This window comes from Lissotriton vulgaris, chromosome 3_1 (genome assembly GCF_964263255.1).
Source record: "Lissotriton vulgaris chromosome 3_1, aLisVul1.2, whole genome shotgun sequence".
NCBI classification, from domain to species: Eukaryota; Metazoa; Chordata; class Amphibia; order Caudata; family Salamandridae; genus Lissotriton; species Lissotriton vulgaris.
This window is the reverse complement of record NC_141689.1, coordinates 1893429852-1893456259: the sequence shown is the minus strand read 5'-3', so window position 1 is coordinate 1893456259 and position 26408 is coordinate 1893429852. Positions and strand designations below refer to the sequence as shown.

The following is a 26408-nucleotide window of genomic DNA, read 5'->3' as shown; positions in this document are numbered from 1 at the left end:
GCTCTCCACCACCTTTTGCTAGGTTTGTACTATAAAAATACCATGTACATGCTTACATACATACATACCCCTAAATGTGATACAGATTTGGTGTATGGATCCTGACGCTCTTAAGCAGCAAGCAAGGTGATTACAAACTGTCCTCTAACCAAGAAAGCCAAAACCCAGAATCCAGCCTTCAAATGTGGAACTCAGTGCCTGTAAAATGTGCCCATTCTCTCCTTCTATGAGTGTTCAGAAACTTTATTTGTAACACTCCTTAGCATCTAATTAGAATATGTTGCTCCGACTGTTCACAGACTCCGCTTCCTCAATTTCCCCGTACTTCCCCATACTTCTGCAAGTCTTCTTCCGTGGCTCTACTATCAATTGCTATTTGTGTTTTAATTTTCAGGTTGTGGCTTTGTTACTAATGCTTGGTTACTTATGCATTGTGATCCGAAAACAACATGTTCAGCAAATCCCAAAAATGTAACGAATAACTGCATCAACAAGCCAGAGGGGTCTGGTGCGAATATATATACGCAAGATATTGGTTAAGTTGCACCCATGTAGGTTTCCAAGCTGAGAGCAGAGGCTTAGAAAATGTTTTTCCACCTCTGATCTTAGAACAATAAGTGCAAAAGTTACAATTTATATCAAGAAAGCATACCACAGGAGCATAAGATTGATTCAAAATTCAACTGATAGTTTTTTTTCCTTTTATAGGGTTCACTGGTGCTGGATAACAAAACAAAAAATAACATCCTCCATTTCCCAAAAGGATTCAATCCCCTTTGTTATTAACATCACATCAAATTTATTCGTACAGGAAATTGCTAAAGTTGAACAGGAGATGAACTGCCACTTCTAATAATCCGACTCCCATGTTCAACATGGAGCCGACGCAAAGGCTGGAGAATTGGTAACAGCCTTTTATAGCAGCCGACAGCTCATCTCCATATACAGTGCACTTTTTGAACTCCATTTCTCTTGGAATCTGTTTTAGAAATTTCACAGTTAAAGGTATCAAATATTTAGTTAGGGAGAAAAAAAAACTACGGTTGCAGCAAACATTTGCCTTGCAATATTGTACAAAACACATTTGCGCATGCTCTAATTTCTAGTCAGACATGATGTGTAGGAATTCATATTACGGCAGAATACAAAATTAATTTAACTGGCAGCAGCGCATTTCTTAAACAACGTTTCGTAAATCTGCTTGTGGAGAGGGCAGGGCTCGGATTTTTGCCATCCTAAGCAAAGTCACATCTAACCCCATGTCCATACCTTTTGTCAATGGGATCGTATTGGATGATTTTGGGAGCACACGGGCACACTCTAGATGGTGGTGTCCTACACAACTGCCTTGTCATGATCTCCACTGGCATCCCTAGTAAATAGGACATGCTGATGTGATTAGTCTGATGGTGACAACCGGATGGAAAGGAGCAGCATAGAAAGGTCTATGGTGTCTACCAAATTTAGAATGAAATTACCTCTTTTTCAAATAAGTTCTCTGAAAAGATATAGATACCCCGGTATGATTATGAATAGTCGTTTGATTGATAACCAGCTGACACAGGGCTTTAAAGGACATTTGATTTGTCCTACAAAGCATTTTTTATTGCCTCGTATACAATGAGAAATCAGGTCTCCTTTGTTTGACAATGGGCTTCCTTGCACGTGTGAACCTTGTGTAATTTCTCACCCTTGTCTTTAGGGGCAGCATACCTTTAGAAGAGTATGCTAAAATGCTACTAAAGATGAAAAAGAATTGTTGACGCTTAGCAATAAAAAACTTAGGAACCTCAAAAATGTGGCTCCAAGACCTGCATCATCATGGTCTTTTTACTAGATACAGATACCACATACAGAATGATAGAAGGGCAACAGGGATGTATTTTACCAATGGATTCTATGCGCTAGACCGAGAGAGCAAAGCTCAAAATAAATGTGTAATATAATAAATGTAAAACAGACAACATGTGTACCAAGCTCCCACACTGCCATCTCAGGGTTCTGATGACAATCGGAAACCACGCAGATCAAAAACCAAGTCAATCAGAAATCAGGCAACAGAACCCTTTGATGGCAATATGAAGCCTTATTACACAGTTACCCATCCGTCCATCCATCTTCTTTGGAAAAAACACAGGTATAAAGTTGGTTATGGCTCTGGCTCAAACTCATCAAGCCACTGAAATTCACCAGTTATGGTTAGCATCACATACAACACATGACATAACTCAGGACAACTGCCATGGCGCAATGTTGTTCTTTTATTTGTTTGTGTATTGGTGTTGTCAGAACCCCTTTCAGAGGGCAATGTGACAAGCAAGAGATACTGGGCTCAACTCTTGTGGTTGAGGCCTATTACTCCTGGTGTCCCGGTACTCACTTACTATGAGCTTTGAGGAACTGGGCAAAGTAAGCCTTCAGCATTTGATGCAGTGGGAGTGCAGGTCGAGCAGTCAAAGGCTTCTCAGGGAGGTGTGGTGTAGGGTGAACATAGGCTCATGAATCAAAATACATCCAGCAATCCCAAAGAACGATAGTTCAGTCAAACACTTGCTTTTATACAAAAGGCACTATTTAGACGCAAACACAAAGTATAATACAGCACACCACAAATAATACACACAATTTTCTCAAGGCAGGCCCACTAGCGTCCCCCAGGTCAGCTACTCAAATTCCATCACCCTGTCTAAGGCCTGTTGTTAGTCCCCATTTACACGAGGTGTCATCCAAGCTATGTCGCTAGTGAGTTCAAGTTTTATAAGTTCCACAATGCCTTAATGGAAGTCAAAATGTCCCCGCACCGTATCGTTTAAGTCAGAGGAAGTTCCCACCGAGGCCCGGTATTCAGTATTACCATCTCTCGCTAGAGTGTCGTGGCGGAGTGCGCTTCAGTGGTCCAGCAACGAGCAGAGATCTGGATCCTTCTGTCAGGGTGGCAGGATTCCCTGAATCCGGCGGCAGGTCTTGGGTACTTCTGGATTTGGGTAGTTGAAGAACTGCTGTTTTTCCACGGGTTGCGGCCCACTCCTTCACAGTAGCATGCTGCTTCTAGGCGAAGGACCTTTTGCATCACCACAGCCTCCTTCCTGGCATAGTGGGGGTTGCAAACAGTGGCACAGAAACAGGACCTCTTCAGATAACAGCACAGCAGACGCCCTCCCTTCATCAAAGCGATGCACTAGGGCAACAACCCCTAAGTTCTCCACAGCCGCCAACTGGCCTATGGGGGTTCCAAGCATAACTAAAAAGGTGACGTCTCTCCTCGGATCATGGCGCCGTACAGAGTTACGGCCCTTATCTCATCAACATGTAGCACCAAAGGTGATGACCCTTATTCTTCACCGCGGCCCCCACCTGGCATAAGGGGGTAGTGACAGCACACTGAGTCAGCCAGCCAGTTCAGTGCAGCTGTCCAGATGGACCTGAATCCCACACTCCAATCCTAGAATGTGCTGAGCAGCATCCTCCACTGGACCTCACTCCCTCCAGGAGATTTCCTTCTTCTCAATGGGTCCTGTGGTCTTGGGTCAGACCGAAACTGGGTGACGTCCCCTCATCCAGCATGTGAGACTACCAGACCCTTAATCGCCAGTCCTGGTCACTTCCGGCAGAACTCATTCTGAGCTTCTCCATTCTGATGTACAGTCTGACAATTAGAAAGTCTCAAGGTCCCTTTTTTATAATCCTCTTCTAAACACAAATGCAACTTAGTTTTTGTCTTCAAAGTTTATATTCTGGGGTTGAGGCTGATCACTTTGATGTGCCCACTCCTTTGTTGCGACCCACTCTGTGGTGACAAGTCTATCACAGTAAGACAGTCTTCAATCTTGATAGCCCCAAACACAGGCCATGGGAATAACTAAAAGGTTCACAACTGGATGTCAGTCTTAGTGATATGCGAATCAGAAGGTTTCCAAGGGACTCCAGGCACACTCTTTATGATTCCCTTATCAGTCCTATCGCCTTCCTGAGAGGAGTTCAGGCCCCTTTCACCAGTGACCTTTTTCAGAACCAAAGACCCTTTTTGAAGAATACTGATGAGCCTGGAATTTCCTTTCTCCAACGTGTGCTCCACCCAGCTCTCATGAAATCAGCAATCAACAAATCCATACATATTCCTTCTACCAGCCTCAGGGTTCCCAATCTGGCCTAAAGCATTGCACCACTTCCAGGCGCTCGTGCACGCTTAGAACTACACTCAAACCTACATGTAGCTTTCTAAATAATGCTGCAACAGGCACACACACGTAACAGCTCACTGTGTAGAACACACGCACTAACCTTCATGCACTGCTGCCACAGGCATACATACATAACAGTGTGTTGTTTAACACATGCACTTCTCTGGTCCTCCATCCATCCTAGAGAGGCCAAGGGCAAGATAAAGATACAACAAGGGAACTTCAATTGAGTGGGCCAGTATGCTTTACTCCCATGGCGCGGGTAAACTGGCCTGGCCATGCTACTGATGACTCATGAAAAAAAATGGTAGCCTCCCACCACCGCGCTCAGTTTACCTATTTCTTAGTAAGGGCTGTAGCCCTTCACTACTATGAGAGAAGAGCATGTGCGCCCCTTCTGGTCTAACCAGACAGCAATCTGCAAGACCGGTTTAGGTAACAAAGCACACGCAGAATCCGTGGGCACCCATAACCAGAATGTATTACCAATTATTCTGCCATCACCACAACTGGGGTAAATAGGTCAGTGGTTCAGGTCTATTATCATGCAAGATACTTTTCTGTCAGAACAGGTCTTCTTAGCATGGCAGGTGGCACGAGTTATGGTGTGTATTCTATTTTAACAGGGTCTTTTCAGTGAGTTTTTTTTCTTGTGAATAATTTGCTTTATTTCCAACTATGTTGCAGAGGGCCTCTGGCTGTGCACTGTGGGGGTTGCTACAGGGCCAAGCCATGTGCCCAACATGCCGTGGCCGCTCAGGTCACACTGGGCATGGCTTTCCATGCACCCACTCTGAGCTGTACACAGCCTTTGGACAGGTTATATCCCCAACCAGCTTTAAGAGTGTGCAGCGAGGGTTGGTTGCACAACTCGCATGGCTTTACACCAGACTTAATTTGCTAGTTTCATTAAGATTAATTGAACAGTGCAACAGTTATTAGTGAAAGAAACTATTAATTGCCATCCAATTAATCTTACACCCAGCCCCTGTATCTGCTATAAAGTTTTCTTGACCAACAGTAAGCTAAACCCCACTTAACGTCTGTCAACTTTTGTGTGGATTCATCTAAGGGGCCAAACGTATTCGCAAATTAACACTTTTCTCATCTCCCCTTCAAAATGTTCACCCCGATGGGCCTGCATGAAATTGAAAAAAGCAAGAATAGGCTAACCTGCTAAGTCTCTGCCACCATCTGATGGATCTGCTTGAAACTTATTAGTAAATTAAAAATGTCTCCATCTCTTTAAATCTTCCCCCCACTCGATCTGCATAAAATCTGAACTACCAGCACTGGGTGTGACTTGCTAACTGGCTGCCACATTGATATAGATTCATTAACACCATCGATGCTCATGGTATAGTGTTCGAGAGGTGTACCTCATGACGAGCTGAGCTCGTCATGAGCATCGAAGGTGTTAAAAAGTATACTTCAGGATACACTGAACCCACCATTCACTCAAACTAAACGTTTTGCAATACACCTACTTTAGTTGACTCTAAAGAAAATAGTCAAACTAAATATGCAGGACACAAACGCGGGCTGGACTTAAAAAAAAAAGAATCGACTGGCAGTATTGAGCACATGCTCTTCTGTAATGGCTCACACCTTACTGGAGCTCAATTCAAAAACAACTCAGCAACAGCTCCGACATTCCAATCGTACTTGATTTCCCCACCAGTGTGCCTGGGCCATTAGAAGCCCCTGAACATCTTGATGTGTCATAGGCTGATTAGGCTCTTCCTGACTTACTCCACACAATTGCACTAATATTTCACACTCGGTGAGCATAGGTCACCTATCTTAGGTTGCCTCCTGGGCAATCAAACCATTTATGAGAAAAATGGAGCTCCCTGGATACGTTACTAAGTTACAACCTACCCTGCAAAGAAACTGGAACAAAATCACCACGGACCAAATCTCCGCATCGCTCCTTCGAAATTCCCCAGCCCTCTCTTCTAACGCTAACGAAGCCGCCGCCAACCTCACCCTATGGTTATCCAACACCGCCGACACCTTAGCTCCACTGAAAAAACGTCAAAGCAAACCTGGCAGCAAGAAGGCCTCATGGTTCAACGATGATCTCAAGAAGTCCAAGAAACTCTGCCGCTCCCTTGAAAAGGCCTGGAAAAAAGACCCAACCACCAGCACCAAGGACGCCTTCAAAAGCGCCACCCGCACTCATCACCAACTGATCCGAAAAGCCAAGAAAACAGCATTCAAGGATCGACTTGACAACAACGCCCACAACAGCAAGGAACTTTTCAACATCGTCAAGGAATTTTCCAATCCCTCGGCCAACTCCAACGACATCACCCCCTCTCAAACCCTCTGCGACTCCCTAGCCTCTTTTTTCCACAACAAGATTGCAGACATCCACAACAGCTTTGACAACCAACCCGGAAACCAACCCACCCTACCATCTGCTGACCATCTTCCCCCCGTGAACACCCTTAACGCCTGGAACCCAATCTCCACTGAGGACACCATCCGCCTGATGAATTCCATCCACTCAGGATCCCCCACAGACCCATGCCCTCACCACATCTTCAACAAAGCAGACTCTGTCATAGCACCGCACCTCCGAGACGTCATCAACTGCTCCTTCAACTCCGCCACCTTCCCGGAAGACTGGAAACACGCTGAACTCACCGCCCTTCTGAAAAAACCAACAGCGGACCCCACCGAACTCAAAAATTACCGACCCATCTCGCTTCTTCCATTCCCGGCCAAAGTCATCGAGAAAGCCGTCAACAACCAGCTCGCCGCCTTCCTCGAAGCCAACAAATCCCTCGACCCCTCACAATCTGGCTTCCGAGCAAAACACAGCACTGAGACCGCCCTCATCGCAGCTACAGACGACATTCGAACTCTACTGGACAATGGAGACACAGTCGCCCTCATCCTCCTCGACCTCTCTGCAGCATTCGATACAGTCTGCCACAGCACCCTTCTACAACGCCTCATTAACATCGGAATCCAAGGAAAAGCACTTGAATGGATCACCTCATTCCTCACCGGAAGAACCCAGAGAGTCCGCCTTCCTCCATTCAAGTCCGAGGCCTCTGAAGTCATCTGCGGCGTACCACAAGGATCCTCACTCAGTCCCACTCTCTTCAACGTATACATGAGCCCCCTCGCGGCCATCGCACGCCAACACAACCTCAACATCATCTCCTACGCGGACGACACTCAACTGATCCTTTCTCTCACCAATGACCCCAGCACCGCCAAAACTAACCTACACGAAGGAATGAAAGAAGTTGCCGAATGGATGAAACAAAGCCGTCTGAAACTGAACTCAGACAAAACAGAAGTCCTCATCTTAGGTACATCCCCCTCTGCTTGGGACGACTCCTGGTGGCCGGAAGCCCTCGGAAAAGCACCCATCCCGACAGACCACGCACGGAACCTTGGCGTCATCCTGGATTCTTCACTCTCAATGAACAGACAAGTCAGCGCCGTATCCTCTTCCTGCTTCAACATTCTTCGCATGCTCAGAAAAACATTTAGCTGGATCCCCTCCGAAACAAGGAAAACAGTCACCCACGCTCTGGTCACGAGCCGACTGGACTACGGAAACACCCTCTACGCGGGAACTACCGCAAAACTCCAGAAGAAACTCCAACGAATCCAAAACGCCTCAGCCAGGCTCATATTAGACATCCCACGCATCGAACACATCTCTGGTCACCTTAAAGACCTCCACTGGCTACCCGTCAATAAGAGGATCACTTTCCGACTGCTTACCCACGCACACAAATCACTCTACGACATCGGACCAGATTGCCTCAAATCACGACTGTCCTTCTACACCCCTTCCCGCCAACTACGATCTTCCAGCCAAGCCCTCGCCACTGTACCTCGCATCAACAAGACCACCATGGGAGGCAGATCCTTTTCATACCTGGCTGCTAAAGCATGGAACTCACTCCCCGCTTACCTTCGCCTCACCCAGAACCACCTAGCGTTCAGAAAACAACTTAAAACGTGGATATTTGACAAGTAATCCTCCTCCCCTTCCTAAGCTCCTTGAAACCCTCTGGGTATGTAGTGCGCTATACAAATTTTATGACTTGACTTGACTATCCTAAATATTCCAGCTACATGTCCCCTAAGGTGTCCACCCATTCTAACCCCCCACTTGATGACTCTTCTATCTAGCCTCATAGATTGCTTCTTCCTCCTTTGTTTCCCCCTCTACCCTTTTTACCCCCTCTTTCTATCTAGTTCATCTAGCTGAGGTTTGCTTTTCATACATGTACTATGGGGTAAGGGGAATTAACTGATTACTTCCAAATCTTTGCTCATGGTATATCAGTTATCTCAGAATAAACTGTAGAGATTAACCTATACCGCTCTCAATACATCCTCTACCTTCACTCCCTGACTCATCTCACACCTCATTCTACTACTCTCTCCAATGCACTACCCTAATTCTCACCCTATACCTCTCTCAATATATCCTCTATATCCGCTACCTCCAGTCTCGGACTCTTCTCAAACCTCATTCTATTATCCCAAAATAACAATTTCTAGACTCTTCCCTCCTCTACTGCTCCTTGCATCCTCTCATACCTTTTTTACTATTCAGATCTCCCAAACAAGCCCTTTTGAACCTGTCCCTATGACTCCTTCCTCTCCACCTCCCTCCCCTGTACTCATCCCAAACCTCCTCCTACGTGCTACCCGCCGAAAAGCGCTCCGACACCTCATCAAGGGTAGAAAGCACCATATAAATGCAAGCCCTTCCTTCTTTCTCAATTATCCTTTTTAATGCAAATAACAAACTCACATGTCCACCGCTCAAATTTATTTCATACCTCCCTATACTAATTCACTACTAATCCTTTTGGGGTTCCGGAGTAGCCTGATACTTGCTGAAAAAGCGCTTTGATGCCTCGTCAGGGGGTAGTAAGCGCTATATGGATGCAATTACAATTAATAATTCTATATATGCTGCTCATGCTAAGAGGTTTACCGGCAGGAATTTTACAGAGGCTGATTCCATCCACAAGAATTAAACTCAAAGGACTAATGTTAAAATTAAAGATGAGAAGTAAAGACCAAGCTGAAAGTTCTATTGTAAAACTTTATGTGAAAATGAATTGATATTTGAACAAAAACGAACAAAGGAATATGACTGGAATGCAAAAAGCAGCCACCTGCACAACAGCACCAGTGATGAGCAAACAATTACATCTTACCAGTAATCTTGCCTTCATTTCTCACACTCACAATAGAAGGAACTGGTGATATATAGAAGAAATATTAGGGTGGTACTATAATACAGAGGAAAGCAGAGCTTTATTTGTACATGACATTTTTCTACATGATCAAGCATGAAGATTTTGGTAGCTGTCCACGAGAAAGAAAGGAATATCAATAGATGGTAGGGAGCCATGAAAAGAACGCTTTAACAACAAAGAAATGCAAAGAGGTTCTTACAATGGGTGCATTTTGCAACAAACCATGGCTGTTCCCCTCTGGGGCTTAGACCTTTTAAGGCCATTTTCATGCCCTTCACTCAAGCTTTAAATTCGCCGATCTGCGGTAGGATCTGAGGAAAAATTCACAAAGTACTTTTGCCAAGGGATGTTCACGCGTCTTGGTTTCCCTCATCATATTCTTCAGAGCAATTAAACAGTAGATCAAGAGCGATCCCTGGGGCATCCCTCTTTGCCGGCTCCCAGATCCGCCTCAATTCAGGGGATTAAGAGTCAGGATGGCTCTATATGAAATATAAATGCACCTCGCGGCAAACACAGCAGCATAATAAGCATCTTTGATAAAACAGACTGCGATGTCAAGATCACTTCACATTGTTATTAGGAATAACAGAGGCATAATCAATTCTGAACGTTCCTACAAGGACAGCTAATTGAGGAATAAAATCGCCTACTAAATGTCAGCTGCGGGCAGGAGTGGAATCCTGTGAATAAATAGGCCTGTTACGCGAACGAACCACTTTCCGCATCAATTTGGCACCAGCCAAATGTGATAAAGCGCAAGGCCTGGCCGGTTATTAAAAAAAAAAAAAAAAAAAGGAGGACCTAAAGGGTGTCCTTAACTATCAGGCTTGCCAAGGAATTTCGAATTCTGCACATTATTGAAAATGACTTTAGTTCACAACCCTGCTAATTGTCCTGAGCTCTGCTGGTTTGGCAGCTTCGGCGGAGAAAGGCCGGTCACCCCTACTTTGCTGTTGGTCAAGTGACAGCTTAATTTGAGCGGGAGATCACATCTCACACAGAATAATTGACACTCCTTTTTCCTGGTCGCTTCTGTGTGCCTCCCAGGAAAAAGCATCACCGAGGGCCCTCTCACAGCAATGGCATCTTTGCGGGCCCTCTCACACCAACTGCAAAAATTTGTTCCAACTTAACGTGGTGCAAGGAGTTCAGGAAAGGGACAGCTGGTTCGCACAGTAACAATAATAGTTCTTATTTGTAAACCGTGAACATATCACCCCTTCAGATTTCAAGGCACTGTGGGCCATCGGGGAGATCATGTGAGCTATTGCCCAGAGTCCCATGGTGCTGAGCTGCCTGCCAGCGCCAGGGATCTAACCCTGCTCCCCGCGCTCTGGAGTCAGCCGCTCTGGCCACTGCGCCATACTTTTCATAATTAAATTAAACACACTTACTAGTAGAGAACTTCGTTTGCTTCATGTCTTTCATATCGAACAGTTTCGCACATCAACCTGCAAAAGAATAAACGGCAAGCATGAATAGAACACCCAGAATCAAGCCATGTAGGCACAACACACATTATACATTTTATTTGTAACAATAAACAGTGCACCTCTAATAACTGCTTTCTGTGACGAATTCAAAGAATTGGCCCTTGAAATAAAGCTGGCCAGCGTTTATCTAGAGGTCTTCCATTCAGCCGCTACTATGGTCTGTATGGCCAGAGAAGGCTGCTGCACGAAACGAGCACTGTATCCCAACCCAAAAGTGACTGGAAGTCCTCTATCAAGGGCACCGTCAGACATAAAATGAAATGCCACAAATGTCAACTCCGCTGCACTGATGGCCATGTGTATTATACAGTGGGTATCAAGCCACAAGGACATTGCCTGCAGAAACAGGAGGTTGCAATACCAAGCACTAGTTATGAGCACTGAAAACAAGAGCTTGTGAGTACAGTGACAGGCAGGTGTTGGTGGTCCTTGGCTGGAGTACTAAACTAAAATACATCATCAGTGAGGAATCCGATTTTGGCCTGGGTTTTAGCGTGAGTCCAATAAAAGAAAAGCAAGGTGGCCTCCTGAGTGGACATGTTAAATGTCACTCACCTAAATCCTGCACAGTGAGGAACACTGAACAGCCGTAAGGAAGGAAGGGAGATACAAGAGGGCTGTATGGGGCCATGTCGGACTAGAGGCCACAGGATGAACTAAGTAGCATCGTTTCAGAGCTTTCTTGTACAATCTACCGACTTATGGTAATAGGTCAAAATTAAGTTAGAAACGGGGACTCTAATCCCGAAAATGAGTATTTCTACCGGTAGCCAAACATGCAGAATGTGGAAAGATCTGGACAGAATAAAAGAATGCATGAAGCCACACATTCTGATATGGAAGAAATAGCTTTTGCAATTCTATTGGAACACAGGAGGAGTTAACTGAGTGGAAAACAAGGTAATGTTTTATTCATTGGTTGCACGTTATGTCACTGGCAACTCTGGTTTTTACCATGTCAAGTCGTTGTTCAATTGCTTTTTTATTGCTGCCCCCAAACGCTTCTATTATAAGGTTTTACGTAATCCACATATACAATACTCATTCACCAATTTAAAGCATAGTCCTTCGAATATATTAACTGCTGTCTTTTTTTCTGAAAACGGAATTCATATTGATATACCTTCATAAAACGGCAGTAATTCTTGCAACAATCGAAACACTGTTGCCGAAAGATATGGTTGTGCTGGGTCTCTCAAATCGTTAAAGTTCATGGTTCCATGCGGTAATCTTTTTTTCCAAAACATCTTTGCAAAAAATACTTTTCAATTTTTTTTATTTTTACAATAACAACCTTTCCCTATGTTCTGTATAATTTTAATCAACATTTTGACCTTCTCCAACCCCTTTTTATTGAATTTATTTTCTTGTAATGTATCTGTTTCTATTTACATATCCTCAAACTATTTTTTTTTGTTGGGCAAAGAAACCTCCCATATACACATACAAGCGTGCATATAGTTTATTCCTATTTGTTTGTATCCTTACTGCTTTTACTGTATCTATTTATCTTTACATATACGTTTACCACTTCAAAATGTTTACCTTATTTTAAATTAGGTACAAAATATTCTTCAGTTAAAATTAATAAATCTTACTTTTGAAACGGTGCTTCCAAATTACACAAGAATTTTAATGTACATTTCGTGGTTATTTTCGGTCTGGTATGCAAGGATTAATTTGGTCTAAAATGTTATGGGACTAATATTTGAAATATTATGTTATAACATGCTACTAAAGTTCATAGCTGGTCACGTATGCCTAAAAATCAGAGGTGAGGATTTAGAGGGCATAACGAATGTCTTCAATTTCACTTTTTCCCATTAAAAAGTCTGGTTATGCACAACACGGTAACAAAATACTCTGGCTATGCTATTTGCATATATTAAAGTATTTACATTTTCTGTTTTCAGAGAGAGTAGCTCCGACAGCTGAGTCATTTTGACATGCTGTCAACTCGAAAGAATGCCTGTGAAAGCAACAATAATTTTCCAGATGTACATCGACTCCTACGCAGTCAAATGCCAGCCCCATCTCGCGGGGCCATTTTCAAATTATTAGCATGTTTCTGCCCAGCAAGAAGTGCACGAATTGCAATGGAAATGCAGTCTGGGATTGGTCCAGATAAAACAAAGTAGGCTGACGAGGGAGCAGGGAAAGATTCAAAGGTTGAGGGTGACTAACCCCCCCAACAACAAAAAAAGTCCACAAGCCAAGTCAGGCCGGTGACACTGGGTGCTACCAGCAAGCATCGAGGGTCTGTGGGAGGGGCTGGGTCCCAGATTACCACTACAAACAGTGGATGGTTGAAGGGGGATTTGGATATGGGTATCTGTTATGATAAATAAACCAAGTAGATCTGGTAATAAATCCACTTGGAAATATTACCAGATCTACTTGGTTTATTTATCATAACAGATACAACAGTATCAAAATTTGTCTTTATCTAGTGAACGCACAAAATCATTATATCACCCCTAGCACAAAACGTAAGCTTAGTGATGTGCAGTGGGTTCCAATGCTAGTCCACATGCATTATGCCAGTGTTTTAGGACACCCAAGGATTCCCCTCCAGATTTCCAGTATGTAAATGTATCTCATCGATGTCCTGAAAATCTGTCATAGCTATTCCTTCATACAGTTGGTTGTCCACAATGTTTTAAAACATGTGAAGTCATTAAATACTATTATTCACCATAACTGGCAATCATTCGCTACCAAATATGGTAGTATGACGCAAGAAAACTATCGACAAATACATGCATAAAATTAGAAAGCATTAATTGCTTATTGAAACTATACCAGCTGAATGCGCTCAGTGGCTGCAGAACTACCTAATGAATATTCAGTTTCAATGCAGTGAAAGTTGCAGCAATTTGTGAGATATTGTTATTACCATGGCCAGACAGAACTTTTATTAGTTATGAAAAACAATTGTTCCTTCAAACATCTAATTCAATTAACAATAAATATATACCAGAATCAGTACTATATTGTATTAATGATGTCCAGCCGGACACTTGATTTAATAAATCGAAGCAATTAGTAGTGATCAAACACAAAGTAATCGAGTGGCAAAGCTGTTCCGGACAGTTGCAGATGTGAACGGGAACTTAAAACCCAGATAGGCTCCTCACGAATACTAAAATCCTGAAGTCTTTTAATCTTAAAAAGACAAAAACAAACTTTTTATATGGAAATTGAGATACCATCAGACCCTGTTTCTAAATTAGGTTGCAGATGGAGCATCTACAACCCCAGAAATTTGAAAAATAGCATTGCTTGAAGTTTCTTCTTAGTTGGCACCGCAGACTTGTGTCTTATATAGAAGATTCAGTGATCTAAGGACTCATCTTTGCCTTTTAAAAATCGCGTGGACTGCTCTATATCCTGGAGGACCTAAAACACCTTCAGTTCTTTGATAGACACATAAACCCCCAGTACCACACCAAAGATGGAATATGTATTTTGTTGGTCCTGAAGAAGGTGATATTAATTTGGTTTCACCGAAACGTAAGTAGGCCAGTGACACACATCTGAGAGCCCCACCCAAGAATCAAGTCAAGAAAAGAACCATCTATAATCAACTTGATGGATTTGTGTCTATGTTTGAACTAAAGAAAATTTCTTTTGACAAATGACAAACAGAACTAGCGAGTAGGACTCTTGCTCAGATGTGTTTTTATTGTGAATTTGTCTGTGTGGTATGATTGTTGGTATGCATGAGTGGAATGAAAGGTGAGAATGGAATAATGATAGAGAAATTTTGGGGGTTACCAAAATACAAATCACTGTTTAGAAAAATCAAAGAATGTCTTTCTTCAATTGAAATAATAATGTGATTTTGTTTTGTGTATAAATTTGTTTGCTAATATAAATCCAAAAAAGTGTGAAAATATATAAAAAAAACTAATACATATAAATATTTTTGATAAATAAATAGAACTTAAAAGATATTTAATTACTGTTTCTATGCTGTAAGGTAAATATTTTGATTAGAGTCATTACCATTTTAGAAATTAGACAGGTTTGATAAGAGGTTGTTTTCTTTCTATTTCTTTCCTTCCCCCTCCTCGTAGGCCTTAAAATAACAGGGGGTACTTTTGTAATTATATATATCGAGTGGGACACAATCCTGTATCCTACAGAAACAAACAAAACCACAATTACAAAGGAACAAACATTTTTCAGGCAAAACAGGGAAAAGCTTTTCGCCAATGCAAATAGTCTGGGCAAGCTTTTTGAATAAACAGTGATTGCACTGGTTTTAACAAATCGGTTTAATGTGCAAACTGTTTAAAGTGTCGACGACTTTTCGATCCATAACTAGATACTTGGATCATCATCAGGACAGGGAGAATTGTAGGCCTGAGGTAATTTGCTGCCTGTGGAGAAATAGAAACGGGGAGGGAGGCAGGAGACACGGAAAATGAATATGTAGGAAAACGTGGGAGAGAAGGGACCTCCTGGTGATTGCTACAATGTGATTTAGGTGACTCCAGTAACAGAGCGATGGTGTATGGTGAGTACATGGCCTAGGAGAGCAATTGGCCTTGATAAGGCCCTGGAAGTAAAGGGAAGGGACGTGGAGAATTAAGGTGAAGACCGAGTGGTGGTAAAAAAGGGTGAGCTGCGAGAAGGGTGGTTAGGAAACACATAGATGTGTTGCGGCGTTAATAACCTGGACGGGTGAGCGGTCGCTGCAGCGAAAGGCAAAACTATTTAACCGCAAGGGATGAAACACTGACCTGGACCAGAGGCGTGGAAGCTCAGTCTGAGCAGGGAAGCAACAATTGGATCCTTACGGTGTAGGAGGCGCTACATTGAGCGGTCTGAAAGAGATGCGAGGGTTGGAATGTAATGCAGCTGTGAAGGGTGGGTGGCGTGCTGAAGAAAATTGCAGGACACGCTTACCTAGGTTAAAAGCCGAGGGTGGCTTTTATAGGAAACATTTGAACCGAATTGGAGGCAGCCTTGCAATGATGGACGAAGGGCGTCCAAATCAGTATGTCTCGGTACAGGAGCTGGCTAGGTGCCGATCACACATACAGCCTGGGGAGGAAAAGGACAGGGTGCCGAACTCGTTAAGGTTCACGAGCGAGGGGCTGCCTAGGGTCATCTTATAGTCTAGCGCAGTCGCTGTGCGTGCTTACCGGTAGCGTGGAGTAGCGTCACTGGGCATTTCCCTGTTGGGCTGGAGCCCTTGGAAGACAGGGTTTGAAAGCCAGGGCCACTCCTGGTCCTTTGTCAGTTTCCCCAACTTCCAGAGGTTAATTCTAGAAGGCGCAGGGTCAGGGAGGCTTCAACCGAGAGGAAGAGGGAGAGGTAATGTAGAGAGGGGGACAGCAAAGTAGGAGAGCGAGAGAGAGAAAGGATGGATGGAAGGCGAGAGATTGCATGAGGAGATAAAGGGACAGAGGTTTGAGCTTTTTTGAGTATGGAATGGTGGATGGTGTTCTCTTGCTGCAATAGGACTTCGGTGTACAGATTGTATTATTCTTTGTTTTCCCTTTTTATCTTTTGTTGGAATTAAAGATTAACTAAAAAATATATTACTAGGTGAAGACATATCGAGTCCACATGTGACTCCAAGCAATAGAACTGCATGGTGATGTGGAGCTGAAAAGGTAAAGCAGTGCCCGGCAGGGTTGAAAGCTAGAGGATATAACCTGCTTGGAAAATCAGGATAAGTCATTAAGTATTACAAAAGCCACTACCAATCAGCACTTGAAAATGAGAATCACCAAAAATTGGTGAAGTGTGTGGGAACCAATAAAGGGCTCTTGTGTACCTACATTATGAAACAAGCATTGGTAAAGATTTGGCTTTAATTTGACAATGCTTGCAAACAGAGTCATACAGAAATTATGTTTCCACCTACTGACTTTGCCAATGTTTTGTAGTGGTGTGGTACTGGTGGTGGTTGTATTAGCAGTGGCAATTAGGGGTAGCGGTGGTGATAGGGTGGTACTGGTGGTATTTGTGGTGATATTGTTCAAGGTGGTATCGGAAGTCTTGGTGGTATTGATTGTGCTGTTTGGTATCGATGGTGCTGCTGGGTACTGATACTGATGGTAGTATTAGAAGTGGTGGCTTGGGGGTGGTGGTAATGGTGTTGCTGGTAGTTTTACATTTGGTGAGGATGGTGTGGTATTGCTTATGGGATGATATTGGTGGTATTTATTTATGTATGTGGAATATTTCCATAAAGCAAAACTAGCTAAAGGGCAGCAGAATTCAGTAAAAGGTTAAAGACAATATTCCTAAACTCTGCAAGTGATAAGTGAGTCAGCTGATTTGTCAGGGTTTAATGCATTTGTGATGTAGTGTTTTTAAAGAGGTTTCCCTTTGGTACTGATAATGTTGAGTTTGTCTTGACAAAAGCATTCAAAGATGCCAGCTGCATTAAAAATAGGGACGGCTTTCTGGATGCAATACTTGTGGTGATAAGGAATTGTATGAGACTAAAAGTGTCACAGTCAACCGTACTCTTTCGATGTAAAATAGCCCCCTACATTGTAATGTATGCACCCCATAGGAGGAGGAAATGTACAACCTAACAGCATGAAGATGAAAGGGAAATAAATATTGCTCTGGGCTGATCTTATTAACAATGACCCAAGGCAATGACTGAAAGAGGTGACTCAAATAAGTCAATGGATTTGCAGGGGGATGACTCAAAGACCGCGCTATGAATATTGTAAGCAAAATGTCTTGCAAAAACTCCTGCTGTCAGCTCAGAACGAACAAGGGCAAAACAGCCATGTATGGAGTACAATAAATGATCAGTTGGAGGATATTGGGCAATATAGTCGTCATGTGTTGGCACACTATAAAAACAGAGTACTGAGGTGGTCAGTAGAGTGGCAAGAATTGTTAGCGATATTTAGAAATGATAGAGAATGGGAAATAGGTTTTTAATAATTGAACTGGTGGCTTGAATTTTGGGAGCACAGTTAAGACGAAAGAATGTTTAGTAATGTTACTTAACGTTAACTAAATCCACTACTGGATGAAACTAGACGTGTTTGAACTTAATTGGACAAAAAGGCCCGCACAAAAACATAATATTGCAGTTAAATGTTTTTAGCTTCTGCATTCCCTACTAACAACAGCACACAAGGTCCACCACCTGGACATGGGTCCTAACCAGAATCTCATCTTTGATAATCATGTAAAACGTTTTTCTGAGCAGAGAACTTCAACCTTCAGGTAACCCATGAATATTAACCAGGACACTTCAGCCTTTGTCCTACTCCAGTGCCTCTTTTCCTCCTCCCTCTTCCTCTCATTTCCTTGTTTCTTAAGTTTCTTCTCCGCGCAATACAGCAACTGGCTACTGCCTTTCAACTGACCAGATACAAGCATTTGTTTGAACAATAATATTGAGTTGTTTTGACTGTAGCAATTGGGTACAACTAGGCATCTCCCAAAAATCAATATTACAACAACTACAGTAATCCTAAAAAAAGCAGCAAAACCTCATTTACATCCCATCAGGTTCTTCACGGTCTGTCAGCAGGTTGTAAAATTCAAAACACCCCTCTTGACAAAAAGGATGTTTAGATTCTTGGGTTCAGAATGCAAAAAAGGATCAATAGCTACACTCACCATAAAAACCTCTACACACCATCTGAGACAACCCGACTCTCTCTTCTTCTAACCCCCATGTTTTAGGAACAATAACTTGTCCATTGTTTATGTAAACATAAGCTGCACGGAGTAGAGTAGCTATCATTAATGGCCTAGGGCTGTGAGATCCACTGCACCCTCGTTGTGGCTATTTTTACCATTCGATCATGGCGCAGAGAAGCACGTTTTCCTTGCCTGCACTAGGGCCACTGCTATAGCAGTCTACGGTTCCTAGTCCATTCATGACTAGATGACCATATCCTCCGATATGGAGAGAGAAGTATTCAAAATGGAATTCAAGATTTAAAATGCTTCTAGAAGATGTAGCTTAGGCTCAGGGACCTTCCGATAATATACCCCAATCTCCGGGCTGAGGTTCTCCTGGGCACTTTGCTGCAGCAAGTGCATTTCTGACAATTTTCTTGCCATCCGCTATCCATCATTCTCAGTTCCCATCTCCACTGCTCCTCTCCTTTAGTTTGACATTAATTTTTCTCATAATGAGAACCCTCTCATCATTTAGTCTTCTTCATCTGACAGCCCATGAGACCACTAAACCCTCGGATGGATTATGGAGCAGTAGTAGACTCCAAACAAGGCATTGCCATACAAAATGATTTAGAAGCAAAAAAAAAGAAAGACAATGCAATATGTATTAAAACAGAATGAGCGAAAGAGAATCAGGTTGGATGGAAAGTTCACTGGTAAGGCAACATTTATAGTTTGTATGGCTCACAAAATAATTTTTTTTAACTAATATTTGGGAATATTCACAGGAAGACTATGCACACAGTTCGAAAGCTTAGCATACAAATGAGGATGAAAAGAGCTTAATAGATTCAGTCATACAGGGGTGTTCTTTTTAAGAAGTGGTCCCTCGAAGAAATAAGGTGCCTCATCTCTCGAGTCCGACAAAGGGTTTGTTCTTGATGTACAAATCCTGGCTCACTGCATCTCTGACCACTCGCCAGTTAAACTGATGAGAGGATCGCCAGAGTCTGGGAGAGGTGGATATCAAATGTCCACCTGGTGGTTGACTGACTTAGCATTTAAAGAATATCTCCTCACCAAATCAAATGGATACTTCTTGCAAAATGATCGGTCTATGGTGTCTAGGGGAGGCTTTTAAGGCACATATGCAGGGTAGGCGCGTTAGTGGATTTGGAATCCACACTTTTGAAATTGGGCTCAGAGTGTCATACGGCCCCTGATCCATTGCTGGAAAGCAATATTGCTCAGCTCCGGGTTAGGATACGCAGAGTCATGTCTATCAGTGGGGTAAATAGGCCTACAAACTGCTTCAATGGCTCTCCAGAAATAAAGCACCTTGTTTGCATATAGTCACAATATGCAATGTGGATGGCTGGCTAGTGATGGGCTGGCGGGTATTGGTTGAGTTTGATTTGTACTAAGCTACCCTTTTTGCCAGATTTTCTAAATTGCAGAGCGATGAAGCGGTCCTGAGGTGCAGGGGAAGGTTTTTCCAAGCTTTGGTTTCCACATGTGAGTGAGTCCTCTGCTGTTGGCACGACGGACCCTTGGGTGTCTGCAAGGAAGAGGGCGGCCGATCATAGGAGTCAGTTTGCAGAAGGTGAGGCGTGTGTTGATCCTTCACTGTGCAGGGCTTTGTATGTGTGGGTCAGCATCTTGAACTGGCATCTCTTTTGGATCGGGAGTCAGGGGAACATCCTTTTGAACGCGGATGTTACCCCGCAGTGCTTTTACGACACGTCCTTTACAACGCAAGTTGTAACCACTAAAGGATAAAGAATAGTATATTTACTATTCCAACACCTTCCCTACTATCCACGGGGATTGGTGTTAGAATAGTAGATTATACTATTTACTATCCGCACCCAACAACGCAAGTCGTTGTAACGACTTGCGTTGTTAAAGACACGTTGTAAAGGCACGCCTTGAAACAGTACGCGTTGTACAGTCATACATCCGGGAGTCAATGTAGCTTCTTGAGGTCTGCTGTGATGTGTGTCCATCTGGGGAGGTTTAGGAAGAGTCTTGCCATTGAGTTTTGTATTGTCTGTAGTCGCTTCAGGAAGAGTGCAGTGATTCCTATGTAGAGTATTTTCCTATGTAGACTTCTGGTGATGAGGCCCTGCATGGCGGTCCTTCTGGTGTCGAATGGTAGTCCCCCTGAAGATCTTGCTGAACATGTGTAGGGTGTGGAAGCAGGTGGGTGAGACTGCACTTACCTGTTGGTCCATGATTAGCTTGCTGTCCAGGATGATGCAAAGATTACGGGCGAGGTCCGTCAGGTGGGGTGGTGGGAGTTCCGCAGGCCACCATGCATCGTTCCATGGTGAGGTGCAATTCCCTAATATGAGGGCTTCTGCAGATCTGTGTACAGTTCGAAGCAGTTCTCCGTCATCCAGTCGGTGACGTTCATCATTCATCTGTGGATGTTGGCTCTGGTGGCAGAGGGGTCTTCTGACACGGAGAGGATGAGTTTGGTATCATCGTCGTAGAAAATTTCAAGTCCAGGCAATCTGTCGGTGTTGGCAGAGGGGGTAGGAGGGGGGTTGTCGGTCATGTACATGTTTAAGAGGGTGGGACTGAGGGATGAATTTTGGGGGACGCCGCAGATAATCTTCTTTGGTTCAGAGTTTAACAATGGGAGACGAAAACTCTGGGCTCTTCCAGTGAGCTATGAAGCTATTAAGCTATCCATTTGAGGACATCTTCCTTGATTCCGATGTGGTGGAGTCTGTTGAGCTGGATGTGATGGGAGACGGTGTCGAAGGCGGCTGATAGGTCCAGGAAGATGAGGGCTGCCATTTCACCGCAGTCCAAGGGGGCCCTGATGTCATCAGGGGCTGCAATAAGGACAGTCTTGGTGCTGTGGCTGGCTCGGAACCCAGATTGGGAGTGATCTAGGAGGTTGCTGAGTTCCAGGTATTCGGTGAGTTGCTGTTTGATTGTCTCCAAGAACTTTTGCTGGAAAGGGTAGATGGGTCAGCAGTTCCTCATTTCTGTTTGGTCGGCAGATAGTTTCTTCAGGAGGGGCCTCACTTAAGCATGTTTCCAGTCCTCCTGGATGGAGACCAAGGTGATGGAGGTGTTCAGGACTTTCTTGAGCTCACCACCTATCAACTTGCTCCCGAGGTGGAGAACCTGGTGGGGACAAGGGTCTGTGGTTGCTCCAGAGTGCCCGGAATTCATGATGACGATAGTGGCTTGCGTTGTGAGCATGTGTTCGGGTTCTGTGTTCGTGGGTGTGAGCACTGATGCTGTCGGCGGTGTGTGGGGGGGGGTTCAAAATTTTTGTAGATGTCTGAGATCTTACTATTCCATTCACTTTCACATGGTCAAAAAGCATACTTGGAGCCTACGACCTCTCCAGTATAATTGGCGGAAGCTTTATCTCAGCTTAAGGGAGGGTGGTCGCCGGGCCCTAAAGACCTTGTGGCAGAGTTCTTAAGGTTACGACTTTGCGCTCTATTCCTGCACTACAGGCAATGTTTGATGAGGTGCTTGACAAAGGGGTGCTTTTACACAATGGCTGAATCACAGGCATAGCCATGAACCATTAACGTGGGGCACATTTGCTCCGGGCAAATTGTATTCTCCTAATACCTTTATTAACGTAGAAGGGAAAATATACGCCAAAGTCTTGGAGACTCATCCGCAAGGGAGATTGACTCTTTGATTCACAAAGACAATGTGCTTTCATGCCTGCGAGGTCTACCCACATAACATCGGCAGACTTCACAATGCAGTGGCCTTAATCAATACTACTCAGGGCCCCTCAGCCCATCTTATGGTTGATTTAAAAAGGGCCTTCAATTCAGTAGCCTGGGGTTTTCTGTTCATCATCCTGCATAAGGCCAATTTTGGTACCAATTTTATTCGATGTGATCATCTACTTTATACCAATCAGGAGGCCAGGTTCTGTCTTGGCCCAGAACTTTCTATGGTGTTTCCCGTTGTGAGGGGAATGCGAAAAAGCGGACCACTCTTACCCTTGGTTTTCACACTGACCATTGAACCCCTTGCTACGTGGCTTCATTTTGATGTTTGATGAAGGGCTTTCAGTGGACGAGAGATCTCAGATTGAGTCTTACTTTAAGCAGACTACCTCTTGATATTTCTGCGGGAACCCTCAAGTGCCCTTCAGATACTGCATATTTTAGGGGCTTCTCTGGTCGGCTTCTCTGGTCTTCTTGTTATTAGGTCCAAGTCAGTGATGTTTCCAACTGGAGCGGATTCGGAAAGCTTGCACTGGGCCTCATCACGGACACTATCCTCTGAATGCTTTAAATATCTGGGATTGTACATAACGTTTGACAGACAGCATGGGACTGAAATATTTTGAACCATGTTTCTAGCATACAGAGTGATAATGCATTCTGGTCTCTCCTCCTCCACTCTATTATGGGTTGGTCTCTCCTCCCCTACTCTATTATGGGTAGAGCATTTTTTTAAATGGTGTTGCTCCTGTGGCTTCCCTATCAGCTGGCACACCTCCGTTTGTGGATTCCCAGTTCCCTTTTTTACACGATTAGCTGCAATGCTCTGTGGCATTGCTTTGAGTGGAAGAGCACTGCAAACAGCTATAAGTAAATGTTATAAGACACTATTTGATGAAGGTCTTAGCATCGCAGAGGTTCTCTCATACTGTAGGGAGGCACATCTCTTGACAATTGACCTATGGTTGCAGTCCACTCTTGACCCCCCTATTCGTCACCGAAGATGGGCTATAGTGAACTTCCATTTCTTTTGTTACCTTTAAGTCACCCCTTCTGTCCTTCCTCTGACTTTCCAGGTTCTGAAAACTGTGAAAGGAGACTCTTAGACACCTGAGGTGGCATAAGAGACTTACCAGGGAAATGCCACTCAGGGTGGCTGCTGTTGTCAAAGACGTGAAAAAACATAAGGGATTCCAGGGCTGGGATTTAATATGTGTCTCAACTTTGGGGGATATAATGAAAGGAACGAACTACACCTCTTTTCATCAACTGCAGACCTCCTTTAGTCTACATGATCAGCAATATTTTTTTTAACTTCCAGCTCCGTTGTGCCTTATTCCCACACATTAGGGGTTTAACTCTGTGGATTGTGAATTTCGGAAAGAGAGAAGCAGGCATGGTCAGAACCTAGCATCGATTTTACTATGTCTCTTCTGTTAAGGATAAGTTGGCCCCACCTACAAGAGTGTAATATATCATCGAACAGCTTTGATGAAGGAAGCAAGAAAAGGTGACCTTCCTACTCGAGAGTACGTGTAACCTCAATATGACTAACTACAAATGAGAACATAATTTTCACATTTATATATTGAAGTCACAATGCAAGGAACAAGAACAACTGGATGCAGTTCATCTCCCTCTAACTAGATTTCCTCCATCAGTTCCACCATGGTGCCTGTCGTGGAGCAAAATCAAACTTTTGGGATAAGATGCAAGCATTAACCTGTCAACAACCTTTTAAAGCAACATCTTCAATGCAGAACATAGAGTCTCAATTCTAAGCCTATTTGCAAGTATTGAACTTTATACAGTAATTCCTTAAAATACCTTACTCTATTCCTTACCGTAAACATGGGGCTAGGGGACCAATAAGAAAAAGGCAAAAGAACATACAGGGAGAAGGGAAGCAAGACTGCTAAAATGGAAAGCAGATGCCTGTAGAAATAGGAAAATAAAGAATCAGTAAGAGGAGAACGAACGGAAGGATAGCACACTTTGAAATTGATGACACAGGGTAAATAGCAGCGACAGCAATGTAGAGAAGTGACAGTGAAAACTCAGATTCAAGAAAGGGAAAAAAAATTCAGGGACGTTAGCATGGTTTGCTTAGAGCATTAGCAAGAACACTGGAAAGGAAGTAAATGTGGAATAACTGGTGACCTATTCTGCATAATAACCTAAGTAACTCCAAAGATGGCCACATCAAAACATGTGTCAAAATTGGTATAAATTGTGCTGTGTTCCTATAGTTACTATTTTAATTGTTCTCCACATTACATTCCCTCTTCCGTTTCTCGGCAACTGAGATCTTCATGTGCTTATAAATAGTATACATAACCTGTTTGAGACTATACTGGGAAGTACCAACGTTTCAGGCTCGTATTAGGTTACTCTTGTCCAGTTTTTAAATAAACTCCCTAACCTTTGAAATACGAATCTTTTCACAGCAAGGTCACGCACAAAAGCAATCCGAGTTAATGCCCTTTATTTTCTTTTTCTTTTTTTTGCCAAACAAAGTAACATTGTGCAAAAGTCACAGTGGCACAGAACAAATCAGGAATCATTACCATGTAATAATCACAGGGGGTCTCATGCTGCACGAAGACAAAAACTTTCTGGTCCTTTTAACCTCTATGGCTGAACCCAAGGACAAGTAGCTTATATCTGTTTTTTATGCAGTTGCTTCCTGCTGCTGTTCGTGTTTAATTCATGCATGGCGGTTCCCAGCAGTATCATCGCGTCTTCAAAGCACTGTTCTTATTAGAGATACACTGCATTAGCCTTGTACCCTGCTCATTGGTCATACAAAAAGTTATGCAGACACTATATCAAAAGTCCCTCCGCATTCCTGCCTGAGGCACACATTCATCTCCTGGTTACATCAGTCCGCAGCACAGCCTATCACTGTACAGGTATGCCATAAGCTCTTGCGCAATGCAGGCGGTATCACCAGGCCGTGAAAGAGAACAAGTTCCTTAAACGGGTTCAGGAACCTTGGCTCCACAATCAGAGAGCGAATAGACAGCTTTAATTAACTTACTGTCTTTAATTAAAGACGCCGCATTAGGCATGAAGGGAATCACTCGAGTTAATTATGATCATCCCATTGGTGAGACCAGAATAACTCATAAAAAACACTTGTCTGGTACTAGTGTCAAAACTGGCATCCCTACCATGTCCCAACTGCCACAAATAATGCCAGGCATAGCTTTGGCCACCACTTGCTCCACACTGTTCACTGCTGCTTTGCTGTACATTTTCAGCTGCGTACAAGTAATGTACACCCTCCCGCCTCTCTCATTCCCTCTCCCTTAACACTCAGACACTTCCTCCTTCTACATTATCTTCCCCACCACGTGCTCACAATTTGCACATCATGATGATCTCCATCTCTTTTTATTCCCACCAGTCCCTGCAAGAGTTCATATCCGCTTTCTTCCATCCTGATCACGTTTGTTTCTTTGCCAGTCTCAGGTGTGCCTCCATTTTACCTTTCTCACTGCATCCCACCCCAAAACGGATGCCTTGTTCTTGCTGCCACACAAACAAATGATGGACAGAATGCTGAATAAATCATACATTCACCCCCAGTCAAGAGATCTGGGTTAAATCCATCGTTCTTTTGCTCACCATGCCACCCCAGTTTTGACCCAGCCATATGCAAATAATGATCTTGACCCTGTGCCTCAACAGTTCAGACCAAACTGCCAAGCCAGGTCCTCTCTGGACCGGAAGATCAAGACTGATTTGCATATGGCTGGGTCCAAGCTGGAATGGCATTATGAGCAAAAAACTATGGATTTAGGCTCAGATCTTTGTATTGGGGTGAATGTATGACATTGTTCTGCATTCTGTCCATCAATTGTTTTTTAGCATTTGTCACCCCGAGTGGGACGGGTATGCCCAGACGTGGGCCCTGTGCTCTCCATGCCACTGGAGTCAAGCTATGCTGATGAGGGTTGAAAACCCGAAACCGGTCCTGGGATGCTTGTTTCCAGTCCAGGGTGGACCTGGCCTGGCAGTTCGGGCTGGCCTGTTCCCATTGGGAGCAGGGTCAAGACTGATTTGCATATAGCTGGGTCCAAACTGGAATGGCAGGGTGAGCAAAAGAACGATGGATTTAGGTCCAGATCTCTGTATTGGGGT

The 26408-nt window shown here is 43.7% G+C and overlaps 1 protein-coding gene across 13 annotated transcripts in view; it reads right to left on the bottom strand.

Annotated features, from left to right (window-relative positions):
• The window catches only part of RAPGEF2 (Rap guanine nucleotide exchange factor 2), a 924668-nt gene that overhangs the window by 594283 nt on the left and 303977 nt on the right, over positions 1-26408 (bottom strand). For all 13 annotated transcript variants that reach the window (XM_086962364.1, XM_086962365.1, XM_086962376.1 and 10 more), the window contains exon 3: positions 10828-10884. In XM_086962364.1, coding sequence (XP_086818490.1) covers positions 10828-10884 — 57 coding nt within the window. The remainder of the gene's footprint in view (positions 1-10827; positions 10885-26408) is intronic.